The sequence below is a fragment of the Sphaerodactylus townsendi genome, linkage group LG08 (genome assembly GCF_021028975.2).
Source record: "Sphaerodactylus townsendi isolate TG3544 linkage group LG08, MPM_Stown_v2.3, whole genome shotgun sequence".
NCBI classification, from domain to species: Eukaryota; Metazoa; Chordata; class Lepidosauria; order Squamata; family Sphaerodactylidae; genus Sphaerodactylus; species Sphaerodactylus townsendi.
In genome coordinates, this window is record NC_059432.1 from 97,019,633 (window position 1) to 97,037,232 (window position 17,600).

At 45.3% G+C, this 17,600-nt stretch overlaps 1 protein-coding gene across 5 annotated transcripts; it reads left to right on the top strand.

The window, feature by feature from the left end:
• The first annotated feature begins 2 nt into the window (after nucleotides 1–2).
• MYNN (myoneurin) lies at nucleotides 3–15,440 on the top strand. 5 transcript variants are annotated; one of them, XM_048507061.1, is made up of 8 exons: nucleotides 3–201; nucleotides 2,218–2,512; nucleotides 5,321–6,126; nucleotides 9,385–9,544; nucleotides 9,656–9,834; nucleotides 10,995–11,078; nucleotides 13,561–13,647; nucleotides 14,967–15,440. In XM_048507061.1, exons 2-8 carry the CDS (start codon nucleotides 2,247–2,249, stop codon nucleotides 15,227–15,229), a joined length of 1,845 nt encoding a protein of 614 aa, XP_048363018.1. In that variant the 5' UTR covers nucleotides 3–201; nucleotides 2,218–2,246; the 3' UTR covers nucleotides 15,230–15,440. The 5 variants fall into 5 exon arrangements, with proteins under 5 accessions (XP_048363018.1, XP_048363019.1, XP_048363022.1 ...); XM_048507062.1 differs by lacking the exon at nucleotides 3–201 and adding an exon at nucleotides 224–804; XM_048507065.1 differs by lacking the exon at nucleotides 3–201 and having other exon boundaries at nucleotides 2,257–2,382; nucleotides 5,239–6,126.
• Nucleotides 15,441–17,600: the final 2,160 nt, after the last annotated feature.

Sequence of the window (17,600 nt, forward strand, 5' to 3'; positions counted from 1 at the left end):
TTCAAACTCCGCTCGGCCCCATTCAAACAAGCTCCTCCCGCCACCCTTTCGTTGCCAGAGTCGATGGAGAACGGAAGTGAGACTTAAACCACCACCGACACCCTCCCAGGACTGCGGCCTGGGTCGCGTCATCAGAAAATGGCGGCTTGATGTGATCAAGGGTCTTTGCCCCACATTCATCTCTCCCCCCCCGCCCTTCAGGTGGGTTTGCCCACTGATTCGTGCCGCGGACTGTGGTTGGACGGGTCCATTTTGCCTGGGGGGGTGTTTTGTAGGGAAGCCCTCCAAGTAGACGGGACGGAAACTCCCATGGAAGACTAATGCAAACGGGGCCAAGAGGGCGTGGGGAGCGGCGGGTGTGCGAGGCTAGTTGGGAAGAGTGTTATGGCGGACGGGAGCGAAGGTCACCGCTGTCCCCTGGACTGGGACTGCGCAAAGAAAGCTGCCGAGAATCTGAGCATACACGCGTGTCTTCGGTCTGCACGTGTGCATGCGATTGCAAGACTTATTGGGAGGCAAGTCCTGCTCACATCTCAAGGGTTTCTTTCTGGTTGACTCGGTTGCAGAAACTGGGCTAGCAGCAAATGATCCCAGTGTCAAAAGGCAGAGAGATGGAGTGAAGGGAAGAGTGCAGGCATGAGGCAAGAGATGCCAGCAAGGCTAAACCGAGTTTCCTGACGTGTGGATCAGCAAAAAGCAGTGTCGATGTGGATGCAGGGATAAGTTGGCAGAAGTTATCTAAATGTGGGATAGGAGAAAGTCTGGGCTGATAGACCAAAGTGTGGTGGAGTTTACACCAAGCTGGTGAGTGGTATTTTTAAGAAATCCCCAGAAATGTGGGTTAAGGGACAACTGTGTAATTGGAACCACCGTGGAGAACAATACAAGTTTTAATAACCTTTGAACTCCCACTTTGACATGTGCCTTCTTTACTTGTCCAGGAGATTGACTCTGAAGGCTCCCAAAACAGAGAAAATAACTTCTGGCAAGACAAGAGTCGAACTTGTTCTTCTTTCATCGGCATAATTGATTGTGTGACCTTTAGTAGGGGTGTTACTTCTGGTACATGGGAGGGCATAGCTTTCAGAAAAGGGTGGTTGTCAAGGATCCACAATCAATAATGTTGCGTTGCTAAAACATTGTTCGAATAAGTGGAAGGTGGTGAACTTGGATCTGCTTCACATTTTACAGACTTCTGTACGAAAGACATAAATGCTTTGCGCATGCAGGACTATTGCCTGTGGTTCGAATGCAGTGAATTTATGCTCGCGTATATTTTTTTCTGGTCAGGATATGCAGTTGAAAAAGCCCACTCATGACATTCGTGATCGTAACAATCTGCATATTATTTCTAATGTGCATGTGCCTGAGAACAAATATTTTTGGGAATTTATTTCTCTGGGTTCACTGTCCACTGGCTATGCACTTCACTCCCAGTGTACCTTAATCTTGCTGAAAAGCAGTTTATGCCAAAGCTGGAACAGCTTGGTGGCACCTGAATAGAGGGTTTATACTAACAGCCATCTCTGACTGGTGGCAGTGCAAAATGATGTTAAGCATTTGGTGAGATTGAGAGGATGCCTCTAATTTTATTTCTATCCCACCATTCTCTGCAAATGGGGACCCAGACCAGCTTACATTGTTCTCTTTGCCTCTGTTTAATCCTCACAAGCAACCCTGAGATAGATTAGACTAGAGTCACTGGCCTCACAAACTTCCAGGCAGCGTGGGGATTTGAACTTGGGTTTCCCAGAGACAAGAATGACACTTTAGCCACTACACCACGGCAGCTCTAACCCTAGAATAGCCTTTTTCAAGGTCAAGTCAACAGCTTATCCTAAAAACTTGTTCTGGCCAATATAAGTCCCTGCTTTGCTGCATAGTAGTTAAATCTCCTCTTTCTTGCTTTATGGTTGTGTTTTTTACCTGCTTGTTTAAAAGGGAAGCCTTTTCGGTACTGTATAGCATAGGTGTCAAACTCGTGGCCCTCCAGATGTTATGGACAACAGTTCCCATCATCCCCTGCCAGCATCATGCTGGCAGGGGATGATGGGAACTGTAGTCCATAATATCTGGAGGGCCATGAGTTTGACACCTGTGCTGTATAGGGACTACTGTACAAAAGTGTTCCTTTGCCTTCTCAGACCAAAAAGTCTGAGTTTGACACCTGTGCTGTATAGGGACTACTGTACTAAAAGTGTTCCTTTGCCTTCTCAGACCAAAAAGTCGCATCCTGTCTTCCCAAAATGCAGTGTTCACATCACTGTGAGCATCTCCTGGAAAGGCTGAACAAGCAGCGAGAGGCAGGTTTCCTGTGCGACTGCACCGTCGTTATTGGTGAATTTCAGTTCAAAGCTCATCGAAATGTGCTGGCTTCCTTCAGTGAGTACTTTGGGGCTTTTTACAAGGACACATCAGACAGTAACGTAGTTTTGGATCAGAATCAAGTGAAAGCCGATGGATTTCAGAAACTTCTGGAGTTCATATATACAGGAGATTTAAACCTTGACAGGTAATATTAATGGGGTTGGGTATGTGTTTGTTCAGTCCTGAGAATTCAGCACAAAGAATTAAAAAGACAGGCCCCTCTCTGAAATTTTGGTGGACCAAATGTCTGATTCGGTATAAGGCTAACTCATCTCAGAAAGGGCAGGGAGTACACAAAGGGACATTAGAATATGAGAGATTATGTTGAATGGTCCCTGGGAGTTGGATCTAGCCCAAACTCTTTGTTCCAGAAAAGGTCAGTAGTGATAGTTAAATGAGACCTCCATTGTGAGAGGCAGCACACCACTGGATGCCAATTCCTGAGGGATAGCAGTGGCCTTGCTTGTGAGTTTTCCTGAAGCATTCAAGAATGATATTGACAAGCTGGAACGGATGCAGAGGAGGGCAGCCAAAATGGTAAAAGGTCTGGAATGCAAGCCGTACGAGGAGAGATCTAGGGAGCTGGTTAAGTTTAGTTTGGTGAATAGAAGGTTAAGAGGTGACACGGTTCCCATGTTTAGATATCTGAAGGGATGTCATGTTGGTGAGGGAGCAAGCTTGTTGTCTGCTGCTCCAGAGACTAGGACCAGGAGTAATGGGCTCAAGGTGAAGAAAAAGAGATTCCACCTAAACATCAGGAAAAAACTTCCTGACAGTGAGGGCCGTTCAACAGTGGAATGCACTACCTCGGAGTGTGGTGGAGTCTCCTCCTTTGGAGGTTTTTTAAAAGAGGCTGGATGGCCATCTGTCAGGAGTGCTTTGATTGTGTATTCCTGCATTGCAAGGGGTTGGACTTGGTGTCCTTGGGGGTCTCTCTTGGTGTCCTTGGGGGTTCCAACTCTATAATTCTGTGATTTAGTTGGCCATCTTAGCATACAGAAGTCTGAACTAGATGAATATTTTGGATGATCCAGCAGAGCTTTTCTTAGAGTAGCAGCCACTGCTGAGATATTTTAATAATAAACAGAAGGCAAATACTCTGCCAGTGACTATTTAAGGGAGCCGTGGTTCACTCCAGACTCCACCTGCCTACGGAATGATATAAAAGAATTAATTTTTTTCTGGTTCTTCAGTCTCTGGTGTTTGAGTTTAAATGGCATAGTAACGTGGTGGTGAACCTTTGGCACTCCAGATGTTATAGACTACAATTCCCATCAGCCCCTGCCAGCATGGCCAATTGGGAATTGATAGCTTTAAAAGGGGCTTGGACAGATTTATGGAGGAGAAGTCGATTTATGGCTACCAATCTTGATCCTCTTTGATCTGAGATTGCAAATGCCTTAACAGACCAGGTGATCGGGAGCAACAGCCGCAGAAGGCCATTGCTTTCACATCCTGCATGTGAGTTCCCAAAGGCACCTGGTGGGCCACTGTGAGTAGCAGAGAGCTGGACTAGATGGACTTTGGTCTGATCCAGCTGGCTTGTTCTTATGTTCTTATAACATCTGGAGTGCCAAAGGTTCACCACCACTGGCATAGTATATCTTTTGGTCAACTGTGAATTTTTAAAATGTGCATTTTTAAAAAAACGAACGTTCTTCTGCACAAGAAATGGGGAATAGAAGGATTAGGGTGGAATAGATGTTTCCTGTCTGTTTTTCTGCAAACTGGGGGGAGTCGCAGGTTCTCCGCCGTACAGCCAAACGCTGATCTCGTGGCCATCGCTTTGCAACCTGGGCAGACTTTTCCCAGGGAGACCCTGTCAGAGGTAGGGAAGGAAGGAACATTGATAAGGTAGGTAGACTGGCTCGTGAGTGGGGAGAAGCAAACAAGGCAGGAGCAGGGGAGAGGCAGTGGGGCTTCGAGGGAACAGAAAGACAAAGTAGTGGGTGAGGCGGCAATGAGATGCCTGCCACAAGTCCTTGTGGGTCCCCTGCGTGTGCTAGATAGATATGGAGTGGCAAATGCATGCAAGAGTCCCATGAGACCAGTCCCATCCTCATGGCCACGTTGCAATCATGCAGTCCCCAACTATGTAGGACGGCACTACAAAAAAGTGGTTTCTGTGTCTCAGTGCCCAAAAGATGCCTGTGAAATATTGGGTTGGTTCAGACATTGTGTGAAAACCATGGTTTGTTTTAACTGCGGCTACTTTGGGGAACCAAGATTCAACTCACAAGCCCTCAAATCTTGGGCTCATTCCGCACATGCAGAATAATGCACCTTCAGACTGCTTTCAGTGCTCTTTAAAGCTGTGCGGAATAGCAAAATCCACTTGCAAACAGTTGTGAAAGTGGTTTGAAAACGCATTATTTTGTGTGTGCGGAAGGGACCCTGGTTTGTCTCAGCAAACTTCGGTTTTGTTTTGCCTCCTCTCTGTAATAGGGGAGGGCATCTGCAGAGAATGAGACAGGATGTCTGCACATGAAACAATAGTTAAGGCTGGCTGTGGTTAATAAACCATGTTTGTATCCATAATTCCTTCCATAATTAGTGGAGTGCCCCATGTTCAGACAGTCTCATTAACCATACTTAATTTAATTAAACCTGGTGTCACATCTGAACCAAGCCAGTGACCTCCCCAGGTTTTCTGAGCTGTGTTGCTGAGCAAAGATTTGAATCTTAGTTTGCTGTTTCCCTGATGTTGTATGTAAAAAGAGACAAAGGAAAAGATTTGACATGATTGCATGAAATCCCATTTTTGTGTTCGACGGCTATTTTCAAGCAGCAATTGAAGAAATCCTGAGGTAAATTAAAAAACAATCTGTTTTAAATGGAAACAAATGTTTACACATTCTAATTTTTATCCAGCATTCATATACATGCAGATTCTTCAGGCATTTTCCTTTTCGTCACCTACCACACGATGTCATTGAATCTTTTTTCCTCGCAGTTGGAATGTTAAAGAAATCCACCAGGCTGCCGACTATCTCAGAGTGGAGGAGGTGGTCACAAAGTGTAAAATAAAGATGGAAGACTTTGCTTTCATTGCAAACCCCTCGTCTACAGAAATCTCCAGCATCACTGGGAACATCGCATTGAACCAGCAGACGTGCCTGCTCACGCTTCGCGACTACAATAGCCAGGAGAAAGCGGGAGACGCCCCTCTGGTAGACACCACTCAGCCCCCAGCTGCCAAAGCGACCCCAGAAAAGAAATCCGCTCAAGCTAAAAAGCGGAAGAAAGGCTTCAGCTCTCCGAAAAACCCGCCGGACAAGTCAGCTCAGTATCCGAGCGATGTCACGGAGAACTCTTTGGCAGAGATGTTTTTGGATGCAAATAAACTGGCCACGGAGATAACGGAGCAAGCCGCCCAGGGCGGGGACAGTTCGGAGCTGCAGTTGATGCCTGTGGTGGAAAGCGAAACTTTTACTGCCCAGGAGATCCTGGTGCAGACGGTGGCCGTGAAACCCAAACAGGGGAAGGCCCAGCAGAGTTGCGCGTTGAAAGAGCACTGCTTGTCCAATATTTCCAATGACAAGAGTTCTTACCAATTGGAGAGCTTGGGAGAGGAACTGGATCCAAAATACCCCAAGGCGAAGCCGGTCTGTAACACTTGCGGGAAGGTGTTTTCGGAAGCCAGCAGTCTGCGACGGCACATGAGGATCCACAAAGGAGTCAAGCCGTACGTGTGCCATCTCTGCGGGAAGGCCTTCACCCAGTGCAATCAGCTGAAAACGCATGTAAGAACTCACACAGGTAGGGCTCTGTGCTTTGGGCGTGTGTGTGTGTGTTTGTGTGTGGCGGTTGCCTCTTGCAATTTTTGTTTTCCTAAATTTATGTCCTGCCCTCCCTGACCAGGGACAGGCTCAGGGCGGCACACAAACATTCCAAAAACAATTCACTAATAAACAAATTCACTAGCCTTGATGTCATTAAAATTTATTAAACACATTTATGTCAGGGAATAAAAAAATGTGTGGTGTGCATCTTGTGAGCAGACAGATCATTGTGATCTAGGTGACAGCACTTGTCAGACAGAAACACCTGTCAGAACCTGATGTAACTGTACAGAACCAGTTTAATCCTGATCACTGACCTTTACTGTGATTGGCTAACAGTAGTATATAGGTAGAGCATGTTCCACTGTACTGTGTCTAGGGATTTCTGAGTTGCTGCACAGCATGCTACCTGATTGTTTCCTGATACTGTCTACGCTGTAAATAACCTGCACCTAAAGATAAAGTGTTCTTTGGAAGTGAAACTACTTTATGGTGTTGTGTTGTTTCTTCTGCCGTGCCAAGCCTGTTGCAGCCGCACTTATCCTACCTCGGTAACACAGCTTCCACTTGTTAAAAGGTCTACTCTGTTAATTTATCCTTAAAAACCCCAAGACGGCAACATTATTCAAGCATATAAAACTCTCCCAGGCAAACTCGCAAGCAGACTTCATTAAAACTATCTAAGTATGGGTGAGGGTAAAGGAGGGACAGTGCTAAAGTAGCATGTTGCTTGTTGAAGGGAGACTGGCCGGGATGGTAATGGGAGACACAAGTGGCCTCAACCAAAGGCCCAGTGGAACAGCTCTGTCTTATAGGCCCTGTGGAACTGTTTAAGATCTCCACAGGGCCATGGTGTCTGCTGACAGAGAGTTCCACTAACCTGGAGCCAGGGCCTAAAGAGGTTTTTATCAGAGAACCAGAGCATCCCCTGTGGGCAGTATAGGGCAATGTGGTTCAATAAATACGTCGGTCCCAGATTGCTCAGATACTTAAAGGTTAAAATCAAAACCTTGAACCTGATTTGGAATTATACTGGCAACTGGTGCAGCTGCTGAAGCACAGGTACAATATGCTCTCTCACGGAAGCACCAACGAGGACTCCAGCTGCTGCATTCTGGAGCAATGTTAGTTTCCGAGTCAGTCTCAAGGGCAGGCCTGCAATAGAGTGAGTTGCAGTAGTCTTGCAGAAAACGTCCTTTCACTCTTATCCATTGGGCCCCATAGCATTGTGGCTCAGTTCTTGCTTCTGATTGGTTGCAGCAGAATTGTAAGAGGTAACCTAGAACTATCCCACAAAAATACCCCCCACCTGCAGTATCAAGTTGCCATGGTCTCTTGGATAACAGAAGCATTTAATGATAACTAGATAAGGTGTTGAACCATCTTAAAATTAACTCCTGTAGTTATAGAATCTATACTGTGATGATAGTTTGGTCAGTTCAAGCGCAGTGATAGAGAAAATAGTATGCTTCTGCATTGGAATATAGTCCTGAATGAATATGAGAATTATCATTCATTTTTACATACTACCTTGGTCAAAACCATTCTTTTGTGCATTATTGAACGTGGTACTTTGATACAAGAGCATTTATACCAAAATGTATTTTTATTTTCAAACAGATGGGGAGAATAGGGCTAGGTAGGCACTAGGACTCAGGCATTTTGGCATGCTTTGTTCTGTGGTGGAGGAATATGCAGCCCAACTATCATGTTTCTGTGGAACAGTGTACAACAGTCTGAATTATGATGCGAAAATTGCTGGTTCAGATCTTTCTTCTGGCTTCAGCTTTCCAGGAAGAACTGGCCTTAACTAATGGAAATAATGTGAACTAGACAGCCCTACCTGTGGAACCTCGTTTTGTTTTTAGAGGGAACAGTCAAGTAATGCCACTTTTTCATCTCAGATAGTGAGGTCAGGAAACTAGAGTTGTAAAGGGTCTGAAGTAGACAATATGGGACCATAATTTCATGGGAAGAAAGAATATAATAGAAATGGAAGAATTTCACAACGATGGAGTCTGATGAATCAGCTAGTCCAAGGCCCCTTTGACACATGCAGAATAATGCACTTTCAATCTATTTTCACAATTGTTTGTAAGTGGATTTTGGTATTCCACACAGCTGCAAAGTGCATTGAAAGTGCATTATTCTGCATGTGTGGAAGAGGCCCAAGCAATGCTAAAAGAACATATCTCCAGTGATGGAGATATCGCAGTCTCTGTTGTTCAAATGTGTTTACTCCCATGGAATACTTAGCCCTAATATTTAACTAAAATATTCCTCAAACTTGCTGGATTTCCCCCACCCCCTTCTGCTCTTAGTAGACTGGTTGAAACATTATTGTCCTTCTTTGTTTGAAATTAAATATATGAAACCATATATGAAACCATATTCCCCACTCCATACCTATTTTGTCCTTTTGATCTTCCTTCAATGTCTCGTGCCTTGCTCTAGTGCTCTCAACTTTCTATCTTGCTTTGTGATACCCAAAATTATTTCTGGTTGAGGTCTTGCATCCCTCATCTAGAGGGCAGCTAGTTTACTAAAATAACAGGGGTCAACTTCATGTGGTTTTTAAAATTGAGAACACAGTTGGTGGTTGGTCTTAATCCATCTTATAATTAACTGTTTTGTTCTAGTACTTCTCCCCACCTCCCAAAAGCTCCTATGAGTCTTTGTGTATCTCTTTAGGAAAGGGTGTGTGTGTTTTGTTTTCAGTGTTCATCACTGGGGTCTGAATTCCTGAAACTTGCCTAGCTAAAATCCTAGCTGAATGCCTTGGGTAAATTCAAAATGGGTCGTAATGGCTTGGGTTTAGGCAGAATGGACTTGAATCTTGCCAGAGTTTCCACTGGTAGAGGGCCTCCTTTTATCACCAAAAGTGCTGTGCTGCATATAGTCAGAACCCTGTAAACAGAGGACAGGTTGCACTGTGTGTATGGCTCATTCCGCACATGCAGAATGATGCACTTTCAAACTGCTTTCAATGCTCTTTGAAGCTGTGCGGAATGGCAAAATCCACTTGCAAACAGTTGTGAAAGTGGTTTGAAAACACATTATTTTGCGTGTGCGGAAGGGGCCTATGTGTACCTGGTGAGGTCAAGCAGAAAAGCTGGTAGTATCTCTCTTGCTGACCAGGTTACCTTTGACTTGTCTTCTGTTTTTTTTTAACATTCTGTATTTTAGTGTCCTTCACATTGCCTGGCTAAAATAAGCAGCTTTATTCTCTCCGTAGGTGAAAAGCCATATAAATGTGAACTCTGCGACAAAGGCTTTGCTCAGAAATGCCAGCTGGTTTTCCACAGCCGCATGCATCACGGAGAGGAGAAACCGTATAAGTGTGATGCTTGCAATCTGCAGTTCGCCACATCTAGCAACTTGAAGATCCACGCCAGGTGAGCGAAAGGGCCCTGCTTGAAACTGGCTCATCCTGTCGGGTTAAGGGTGTTGTTGCGCAGGGAAATGTCTGGGGCATCAGCAGGATTTAATCTGCTTCTTCCCCTTAGGAAGCATAGCGGGGAAAAGCCATACGTCTGCGACAGATGCGGCCAGCGATTCGCCCAGGCGAGCACCCTGACCTATCACGTGCGGCGACACACAGGAGAGAAGCCTTACGTTTGCGACACCTGCGGGAAAGCTTTTGCAGTCTCCAGTTCACTGATCACTCATTCAAGGAAGCACACAGGTGATTCTTCAACAGTTGAGCTGGGGCAAGATCAGGTGGGTCTTTCTGAGAGGGCTGGTGCAGCCAAGGAGCTGGAAGATGGCGCAGAGTGGTATGGTGGTTTCCAAAGGAGGGCTGGGAACTGCGTGGTCTCTGTAGCCATATCCTCTGGATCTCAAAACTACAAAGGGTTGTGTTATGTTATATATTGCCTGGAAATAGGCTACGAGAGAGGAACTAGGTTTTCAGTCAAAGACCCATTAACTTGCGAGAGTCACTGCTGCATAATGTAGTAATAGCAACTACTTTTGTTGGCTTTAAAGGGGGATTACACAGATTCATGGAGGACAAGTCCATTAGTGGCTGAGCCACATACTGATTCAGAAATGTAGAGTTGTAGCTTTTCCTGAGTCTGTGTGGAGTGGTTCTGGCAGATCTTACCTTCCTAACGCTTTCACCCTGGTAGCATCTGTGGCTGGCATCTTCAGAGGTGTATCACAGAGACTTAGACACAGTGTGAAACAGACTTCCCTCTGTGATACACCTCTGAAGATGCCAGCCACAGATGCAGGTGAAACGTTAGGAACAAGATCTACCAGACCACAGCCACACAGCCCGGAAAACCCACAACAACCAATTGAATCCGGCTGTGAAAGCCTTCGACAATACATTATATGGACACTCTGTTTAAAGGCAATAATGCTCTATATATCAATGCTGGGGACAACAACAAGGCCTTCCATTGGCCTCTGGTTTGCCATTCTGTGCAACAGGTTGTTGGACTAATGGACCTTTTGTTTGATCCAGCACAGTTGTTCTTAGGCTCTTATGGACTTAAGCTCTACAGAACAGCTCAGTGGTAGAATGCATGTTTTGCACATATGAAAGCCTTGGAATTTGCATTGGAAAGGCCCTGGAGAGTAGATCCTGCTGGGCTAGATAGACCAATAGCCTACTGTTGAACTTGTGGCCACATGGTATGACCTAAAGGTACTGGAAGCCTGCCTCAGGGTGAATGTGGAGGAGACCAGGGGAGGTCCATGTGGTCTTTTCCTAAGACTCCTGGTAGGGACACTGAAGTACGTCTGTGAGTTCGTGGTATGCAGAGTTCTTCGCATGCATTTGTCCTGTAGCGTGTGCAGGTAATTAATTATGTCCCTTCTCCCTCTCTCTTTCTCTAGGGGAGAAACCATACATATGTGGCATTTGTGGGAAAAGCTTCATTTCTTCAGGGGAACTCAGCAAACACTTCCGATCCCATACAGGTCAGTTTTCAAGAACGTTCCTTCCTGGGTGCTGCTTCCACTGACCCACTTAATATTTGAGTGCTCAAAATCAGCAAATGCCCAGCAGGTGCGTGATGGGTGTGTGCTAAGCGATGTCAATTAATGGCCTCCAAAACGTACCACTGTACATTTTGTTCAGGTCTTGCAAACTTCAGGCAGTGGCTTACTTGATTTTTTTTTTAGAATTTTTAATTGATATTTTGGATTGTTACAGATTTATTATACATCTTTATATTTCATCCTCCATATCCTTTTACCCAGTGGTGGGATCAAAAAATTTTAGTAACAGGTTCCCATGGTGGTGGGATTTAAACTGTGGCGTAGTACCAATGAGGCTGGGCGGGGCATTCCGGGGCGTGGCCGGGCACTCCTGGGTGGGGCTGTGGCAAGGACGCAGCTGCTGCGCCGGTCCTTGGGTGGGAAACGAATGGGCGCAGGCTGCCACGCACGCTGGTGCACCTCCTGCTGTGGGGCCAAGCTTCAAGTTCTGCGCGCTACTGCTGAGAGGAGGGGCATAACTAAGGCAAAAATCCTGTGGCAGAATCACCAATTAGTAACCCCCTCTCGGCACACACAAATAATTAGTAACCTACTCTGGGGAACCTGTGAGAACCTGCTGGATCCCACCTCTGCTTTTACCCCTTTTTTCCCCCTCCCCCCTCTTTTTTTCTTCTTTAGATGTGCAGCAGCAGGTCCATTCTTTCTAATCTTCTTATCCAGGTTTCTTCTGTAATTCCAATTTCATTTAACCAGTCTTTAAATTCAGTCCAGATCCACTTCATGTCCTTTTGTTGTGGCTTACTTGATTGAGCCAGTCCATCTCATGTTGAGTCTTGCTCTTCACCCTTTCCTAGCATTGTCTTTTCCGGTCAGTCTTGTCTTCTCATAATGTGACCCGAGTACAATCGCCTCAGTTTAGTCATTTTAGTTTCTAGGGATAGTTCAGGCCTGATTTGATCTGGAAGCCACGGAGTTGTCTTTTGATAGATGTGCAGTAGCCACTGAACTCTTCTCCCACACATTTCAAATGAATCTATTTTCTTCCTGTCAGCTTTCTTCATTGTCCCACTTTCCCACCCACATATAGTAATGGGGAACACTGTGGTATGGATTATTTCGGTCAGTGTCATCTCCTTGCACTGAAGAATCTAGCTACTTGATGGCTGTCTTTCCCAGTCTCAGTCTCAGCGTGGTGTGGTGTAGTGGTTAGGAGCAGGTGGATTCTAATCTGGAGAACCGGGTTTGATTCCCCACTCCACCTGAGTGGCAGAGGCTTATCTGGTGAACCAGATGTGTTTCCTCACTCCTACATTCCTGCTGGGTGACCTTTAGGTAGTCACAGTTCTCTCAAAACTCTCTCAGCCCCACCTACCTCACAAGGTGTCTGTTGTGGGGAGAGGAAGAGAAAGGAGCTTGTAAGCCACCTTGAGTCTCCTTACAGGAGAGAAAGGTGGGATATAAATCCAAACTTTTTCTTATTCTTCTACTTTGTCAATGCCACCTCCTTGCACTGAAGAATCTTTTCTGCTACTTAATGGCTGTCCTTCCCTCAATCTCCTTCTGATTTCTTGGTCGCCGTCTCCCTTTCGGTTAAGGGTGTAATAATTTCAGTTTCTTCATTGTCAACCTTGACGTTGTATAATTCCTCAGTAGTCATTACTTTTGTTGCCATGATGTTCAGCTGTAATCCTGCTTTGGCACTTTTCTTCTTTAACCTTCATTAGTAGTTGTTTCAAGTCTTCACTTGCTGTCATCTTTATACCTCAAATTGTTAATGTTCCTTCCATCAGTTTTTATTCCCTCTTCATCTAAATCTAATCCAGCTTTCTTTACGACATGTTCTACATATAGATTGAAGGGATAGGGAAATAAAATTCATTCTTGTCTGACACCTTTGCCAAATAGAAACCATTCTGTTTCTCTATATCCTGCCCTAACTGTAGACTCCTGGCTAGTATACAGGTTGCACATCAAAACAATTAAATATTGAGGCATATATCTGTTTTAAAACCAACCATAATTTCATGTTCTAGATACTCAAGATCTTTGCTTTTCTGAATCCAGTTTGAACATCTGGCGTTTTTCGTTCCGTATATAGTAATGGTCTTTCTTGTAAGATTTTGAGCATCACATGACGGTTCAACAGTTGCTGTAATCTTTGACATTTCCTTTTTTTCCGAACTGTAATGTAGATTGAGTTTTCTCACAGGGTTCTTGTGAAGGCAGAGTGGAGGAGGAAAGAACCATGTGTGATGCCCAGAATTGTTTGGAGGGAGGGCAGGTTTTTTTTTTAAAAAAAGACATTCTAGCTGGTAACTGATTAGATCTTAATTTAGTTTATGTAACGCTGAATGTTGAATTAGCACAGCATTTTGACATAAAAGGATTGAAACAATTGAACTTCCAGTTAGGTGACTAAAACTTGCATCCCGAAGCCTAATTAGCTATTCATTTTGTACAGGTGAAAGACCATTTATCTGTGAGCTGTGTGGAAATTCCTACACAGATATAAAGAACCTAAAGAAGCACAAATCAAAGGTTCATGCAGGTGAGAGCTGATTTCTTACAAACAAAATGTGGTATTTGTAGACATGCCGAGCAAAAGGTCATCTGTCTGACCTCCTTTTCAAAGGCCAAGAGAGTCATCCACAAGTCCTGTGCAGATGAACTTGCACGGGCCAATACTGCCACGCAGGCATTTTTGCATGGCTGCTCTTGCACGCACTGCTATCGATCCAGCCCTGTGTAGGAGAACCAATAGGAGAATTGCAACCCTTTCCCAAGAGTGTTAACTTTGCGTGTCACTTAAGGGTTTGAGTGGAAGAAAGATTTAACGATGTCAGTCTGTATAGGTGCAGAATCTGGAAACTCAGGACTGATTTGAGCAAACTGGTAAATCAGGGCATACTATGAAATAAATACGTGCTTGTAAATCAGAAAAGCCTGGCTTTGGGTGGTTGAGAGCCTGGTGGAAGGTGGGGAAGGTATTAAAGATGTCCCAGAGGTGCTTGAGTGTCTTTCAAGGCATGCTTGTCCTTATCTCTGTCCCTGCTGTCTTGCCCTCCCTTTTATTGTCACTGCTGCCACCACCTCAGGTAAAATCCACCACCACCCCTTGTGGGTTGATCGAGGCTGACAAGGGTGTATCACTGTATCATGCCCCGTTGCCAAAGCAGGTGGGTAGGTTCTTCTGAAAACTTTTTTTCAATTAAACAACTTTATATCTACAAGGCACAATCTGAATAGATCCAGGTACACTAAAGGAAGCGAACGAAAGGACAGTTACTAACTAGATACTTGCAATTCATGGTATATCTGGTCTTCTTTGCAGCAGGCAGAGTCTCTGTGTGAAAGCTCTGCCTGCAGTCAGTTGCGTGGACAGACCTCAGCACCAGAAGGATGACACAGCTCTGGCATCTCTTAGGCCTCTAACAGAACTTGTTTGAAAAGCCCTCCTCTGAGGCTCAACTGTTGGAGGTGGGTTTGCTGTGCCAGATGGCTGACAAGGTTATTGTCAAGTCGGACTGACCCAGTGACCAGGAAGGGGGTGGGGAGGGGCAGAGTCAGCATCAAATGGGACAGGAGCGTGTGAATGCTGTTCCTGCATCCTTGTGTCTTGCTTGCTGCTGCCTGCACTGCTTTTCCCACCACAGCCACTTCCGCACATGCAGAACAATGCACTTTCAATCCACTTTCAGTGTACTTTGCAGCTGGATTTTGCTGTGCAGAATAGCAAGATCCACTTGTAAACAGTGGTTAAAGTGGATTGAAAGTACATTATTCTGCATGTGCATCGGCACAGCCCCGATAGCTGTTGTTAGTGCTGTGCTCACAAGAACACAAACATTTTAGGTTTTGTCTTCACAGGTTCCGAGAACCCCCTGGATCCCATCACAGTCGACCATTCCTTCAACGGGCAGGACTCCCTCCCAAGCGAGAAAAGCCCTTTGCTGGAGTCTGCAGATGTGAAGCCTTCTGACATCGTGTTGCCTCTTCCCATTGGCTCAGAGGACCATCAGGTGCTGCTGCCCATAGCCGAGAGCCAGTCTCCCCCCTCGGACACGCTGCTGAGGTCGACCATCACTGGATATTCGGAACCTCAGCTTATTTTCCTCCAGCAGCTGTATTGACATTCAGCATTTCCGGAAGACTTCAGGAGCAAGGAGACGGTCGGTCAAGTGAACATAATCATGCAGACGGTTTCATGCTGGACCTTTGCTTTGGTTTGAATTCGGGACACTTGGTAACGCGCCTGCAGTGTGCTGCTTTTTCTTGGTTACCTTTTGTTAATTTAGAGCAACACTTTGTAACTTTTTTAATTTAAAAAAAATCATGGTAGAATTCTTGCATTTTGTAGGAGATGGAATTCTTTTTTCACACAAAAACACTTGCCTTAAGAATTCTCAGTTCAATAAATATCCCTGAATAGAGCTCCTTCGTCGTTTGAGTAGAAGCCAAGAACACATTCCCGAGGTTATTTTATGTAGCTTTCCCCCTTTTTGCCAGTTGCTGGAGAAGGGAAATGGAGCTTGTGGGGCATGAATCCATGTCCAACCAGTAGGGGCTTTACTCGGGAATTCCCTGGTTTGTAAGATTTCCGTAGGCATTGTCCACAATTTTCGAATGTATTTAAAAATCTTGACTTTTAAAAATGATGGCTGAGATTCTCAGGTAACAGAATTGTGTTTTTTAAGCACTCTTCTGGCAAGCACAAAGACCTCTGGCGCTACATTTGTGTACAGGAGTTGGATTCCCCCAGTCGTCAGGTGAGATAGGGCTAGCAATCTGGAGTGTGGTTTGGGAGAACCGCATGGTGATATGTTGTGTTTTGAAGCCATTGTTGGCCTGTAGCTCAGAGTCAGAGACTGTGTAAATTGCAGAGGCATCTTTCACGACCATTTGCCTTCTGAATGGGTGTTTGTCGTCTCCAGTTGCACGACACGCACTTATGATATACTCCACCTCTAGCTGAACAGTTTTGTCGTGGTGTTGGTCTAGGAATCCATATTGTTCCACACTTGCCGCTGGATTGTGATTAAAACAAGGACAGTGTAAATGAAGGCCTACAAAATACGGTCCAGCATCTGCAGGTTTCTGCCACCCATCCCACACACAGAGGGGGACACTGGATTAGTGTCTCTCACACACCTGCCCAATTGGCAAGCTATCTTTGAAGCAGGAGCAGGTGTCCCAAAACAGTGCAGTCCGCTTGTCCAGAAGGGAAGGAGAGAATCAAAAATCCTTTTGCTGTCTGGGGCACAGTCTCCTTTTTCATTTCTGTGACACACAGGAGCAGCAGTGGCGTAGGAGGTTAAGAGTTCGTGTATCTAATCTGGGGAACCAGGTTTGATTCCCAGCTCTGCCGCCTGAGCTGTGGAGGCTTATCTGGGGAATTCAGATTAGCCTGTACACTCCCACACACGCCAGCTGGGTGACCTTGGGCTAGTCGCAGCTTCTCGAAGCTCTCTCAGCCCCACCCACCTCACAGGGTGTTTGTTGTGAGGGGGGAAGGGCAGGGAGATTGTCAGCCCCTTTGAGTCTCCTGCAGGAGAGAAAGGGGGGATATAAATCCAAACTCCTCCTCTTCTTCTTCAGAATGTTCACATTTCTAACCCATAATTACATGCAGTTTTTAATTTCATGTCTCCCTGCGACAGAACTTTTCAGAAGTTTCCATATTTAACTAAGGCCAACTTTTGCTGGGTGGTTCTTCTTGTCCCGCATCTTGGCCAGTCGGAAATGTCTTCAAGGGAAGTTCCATAGAGTAGGATGTGGAAAAGTTGCCCGTCATCTTTTGCTTGGTCATCAGGGCCCTGCTGCTTGTGTTTACGAAGATACCATTCATAGCTTTATGGTCTGGATAGATCCACCGATCCTTTATCAATTTCTCCAGATGTGGGCTTAACTTAAGTATATCTGATGGAAATACTCATAATAATATGGATAGATTAGGGTACGATGGGACTTGATGTTACCCGCGTTGTAATCTGTTCAGGAGCACTGAGAAGATCCAGATAAAAATTAGGCAAAGTTCTTTTTTATCCCTGGAAATGTAGGTAAGAGATTAATAATGAAGGGTTTGGGGTGTTTTTTGCATTGTAGCTCGTGCAGCCTCTAGCTGTTTGCTGTTTGCTGTGTTTGAGATTTGGAGAAACAAATCAGGGAAGAGAAGCTGGGGAGCTGTGGTCACCAGATGCAATCAAGACACTGTACGACCGTTGAAAGAGAAGTAACGCAAGGGCTATTGTGTAGAATTTTGGCACTGGGGAACATCTTGGCTTTGGTGCTCAAAGTGGCTCAAACCCAAGACCTATTTGCTATTTGGGCAGTCAAAAGATATGTTGGCAGTTGAAAAAAAATATATGTGCAAAGGCAAGATCTTATGTTGCATCTCACCAGCGGCCTGTCCAGACTGGCAGGCGAGCAGCATTCGAGTTGCGAGGAGGTTTCGCCAGTTGTGCTGCTGGAGATGCTCCAACTGGCAACGTCAGAGATTGACCT

What these genes read in the sequence shown, in the direction of transcription:
- MYNN (XM_048507061.1), top strand. Translation starts at nt 2,247, where the DNA reads ATGCAGTGTTCACATCACTGTGAGCATCTCCTGGAAAGGCTGAACAAG. An exon ending in AACTTGAAGATCCACGCCAG is followed by an intron (nt 9,545 to 9,655) that starts GTGAGCGAAAGG and finishes TCTTCCCCTTAG; the next exon opens with GAAGCATAGCGGGGAAAAGC. An exon ending in TCATTCAAGGAAGCACACAG is followed by an intron (nt 9,835 to 10,994) that starts GTGATTCTTCAA and finishes CTCTTTCTCTAG; the next exon opens with GGGAGAAACCATACATATGT.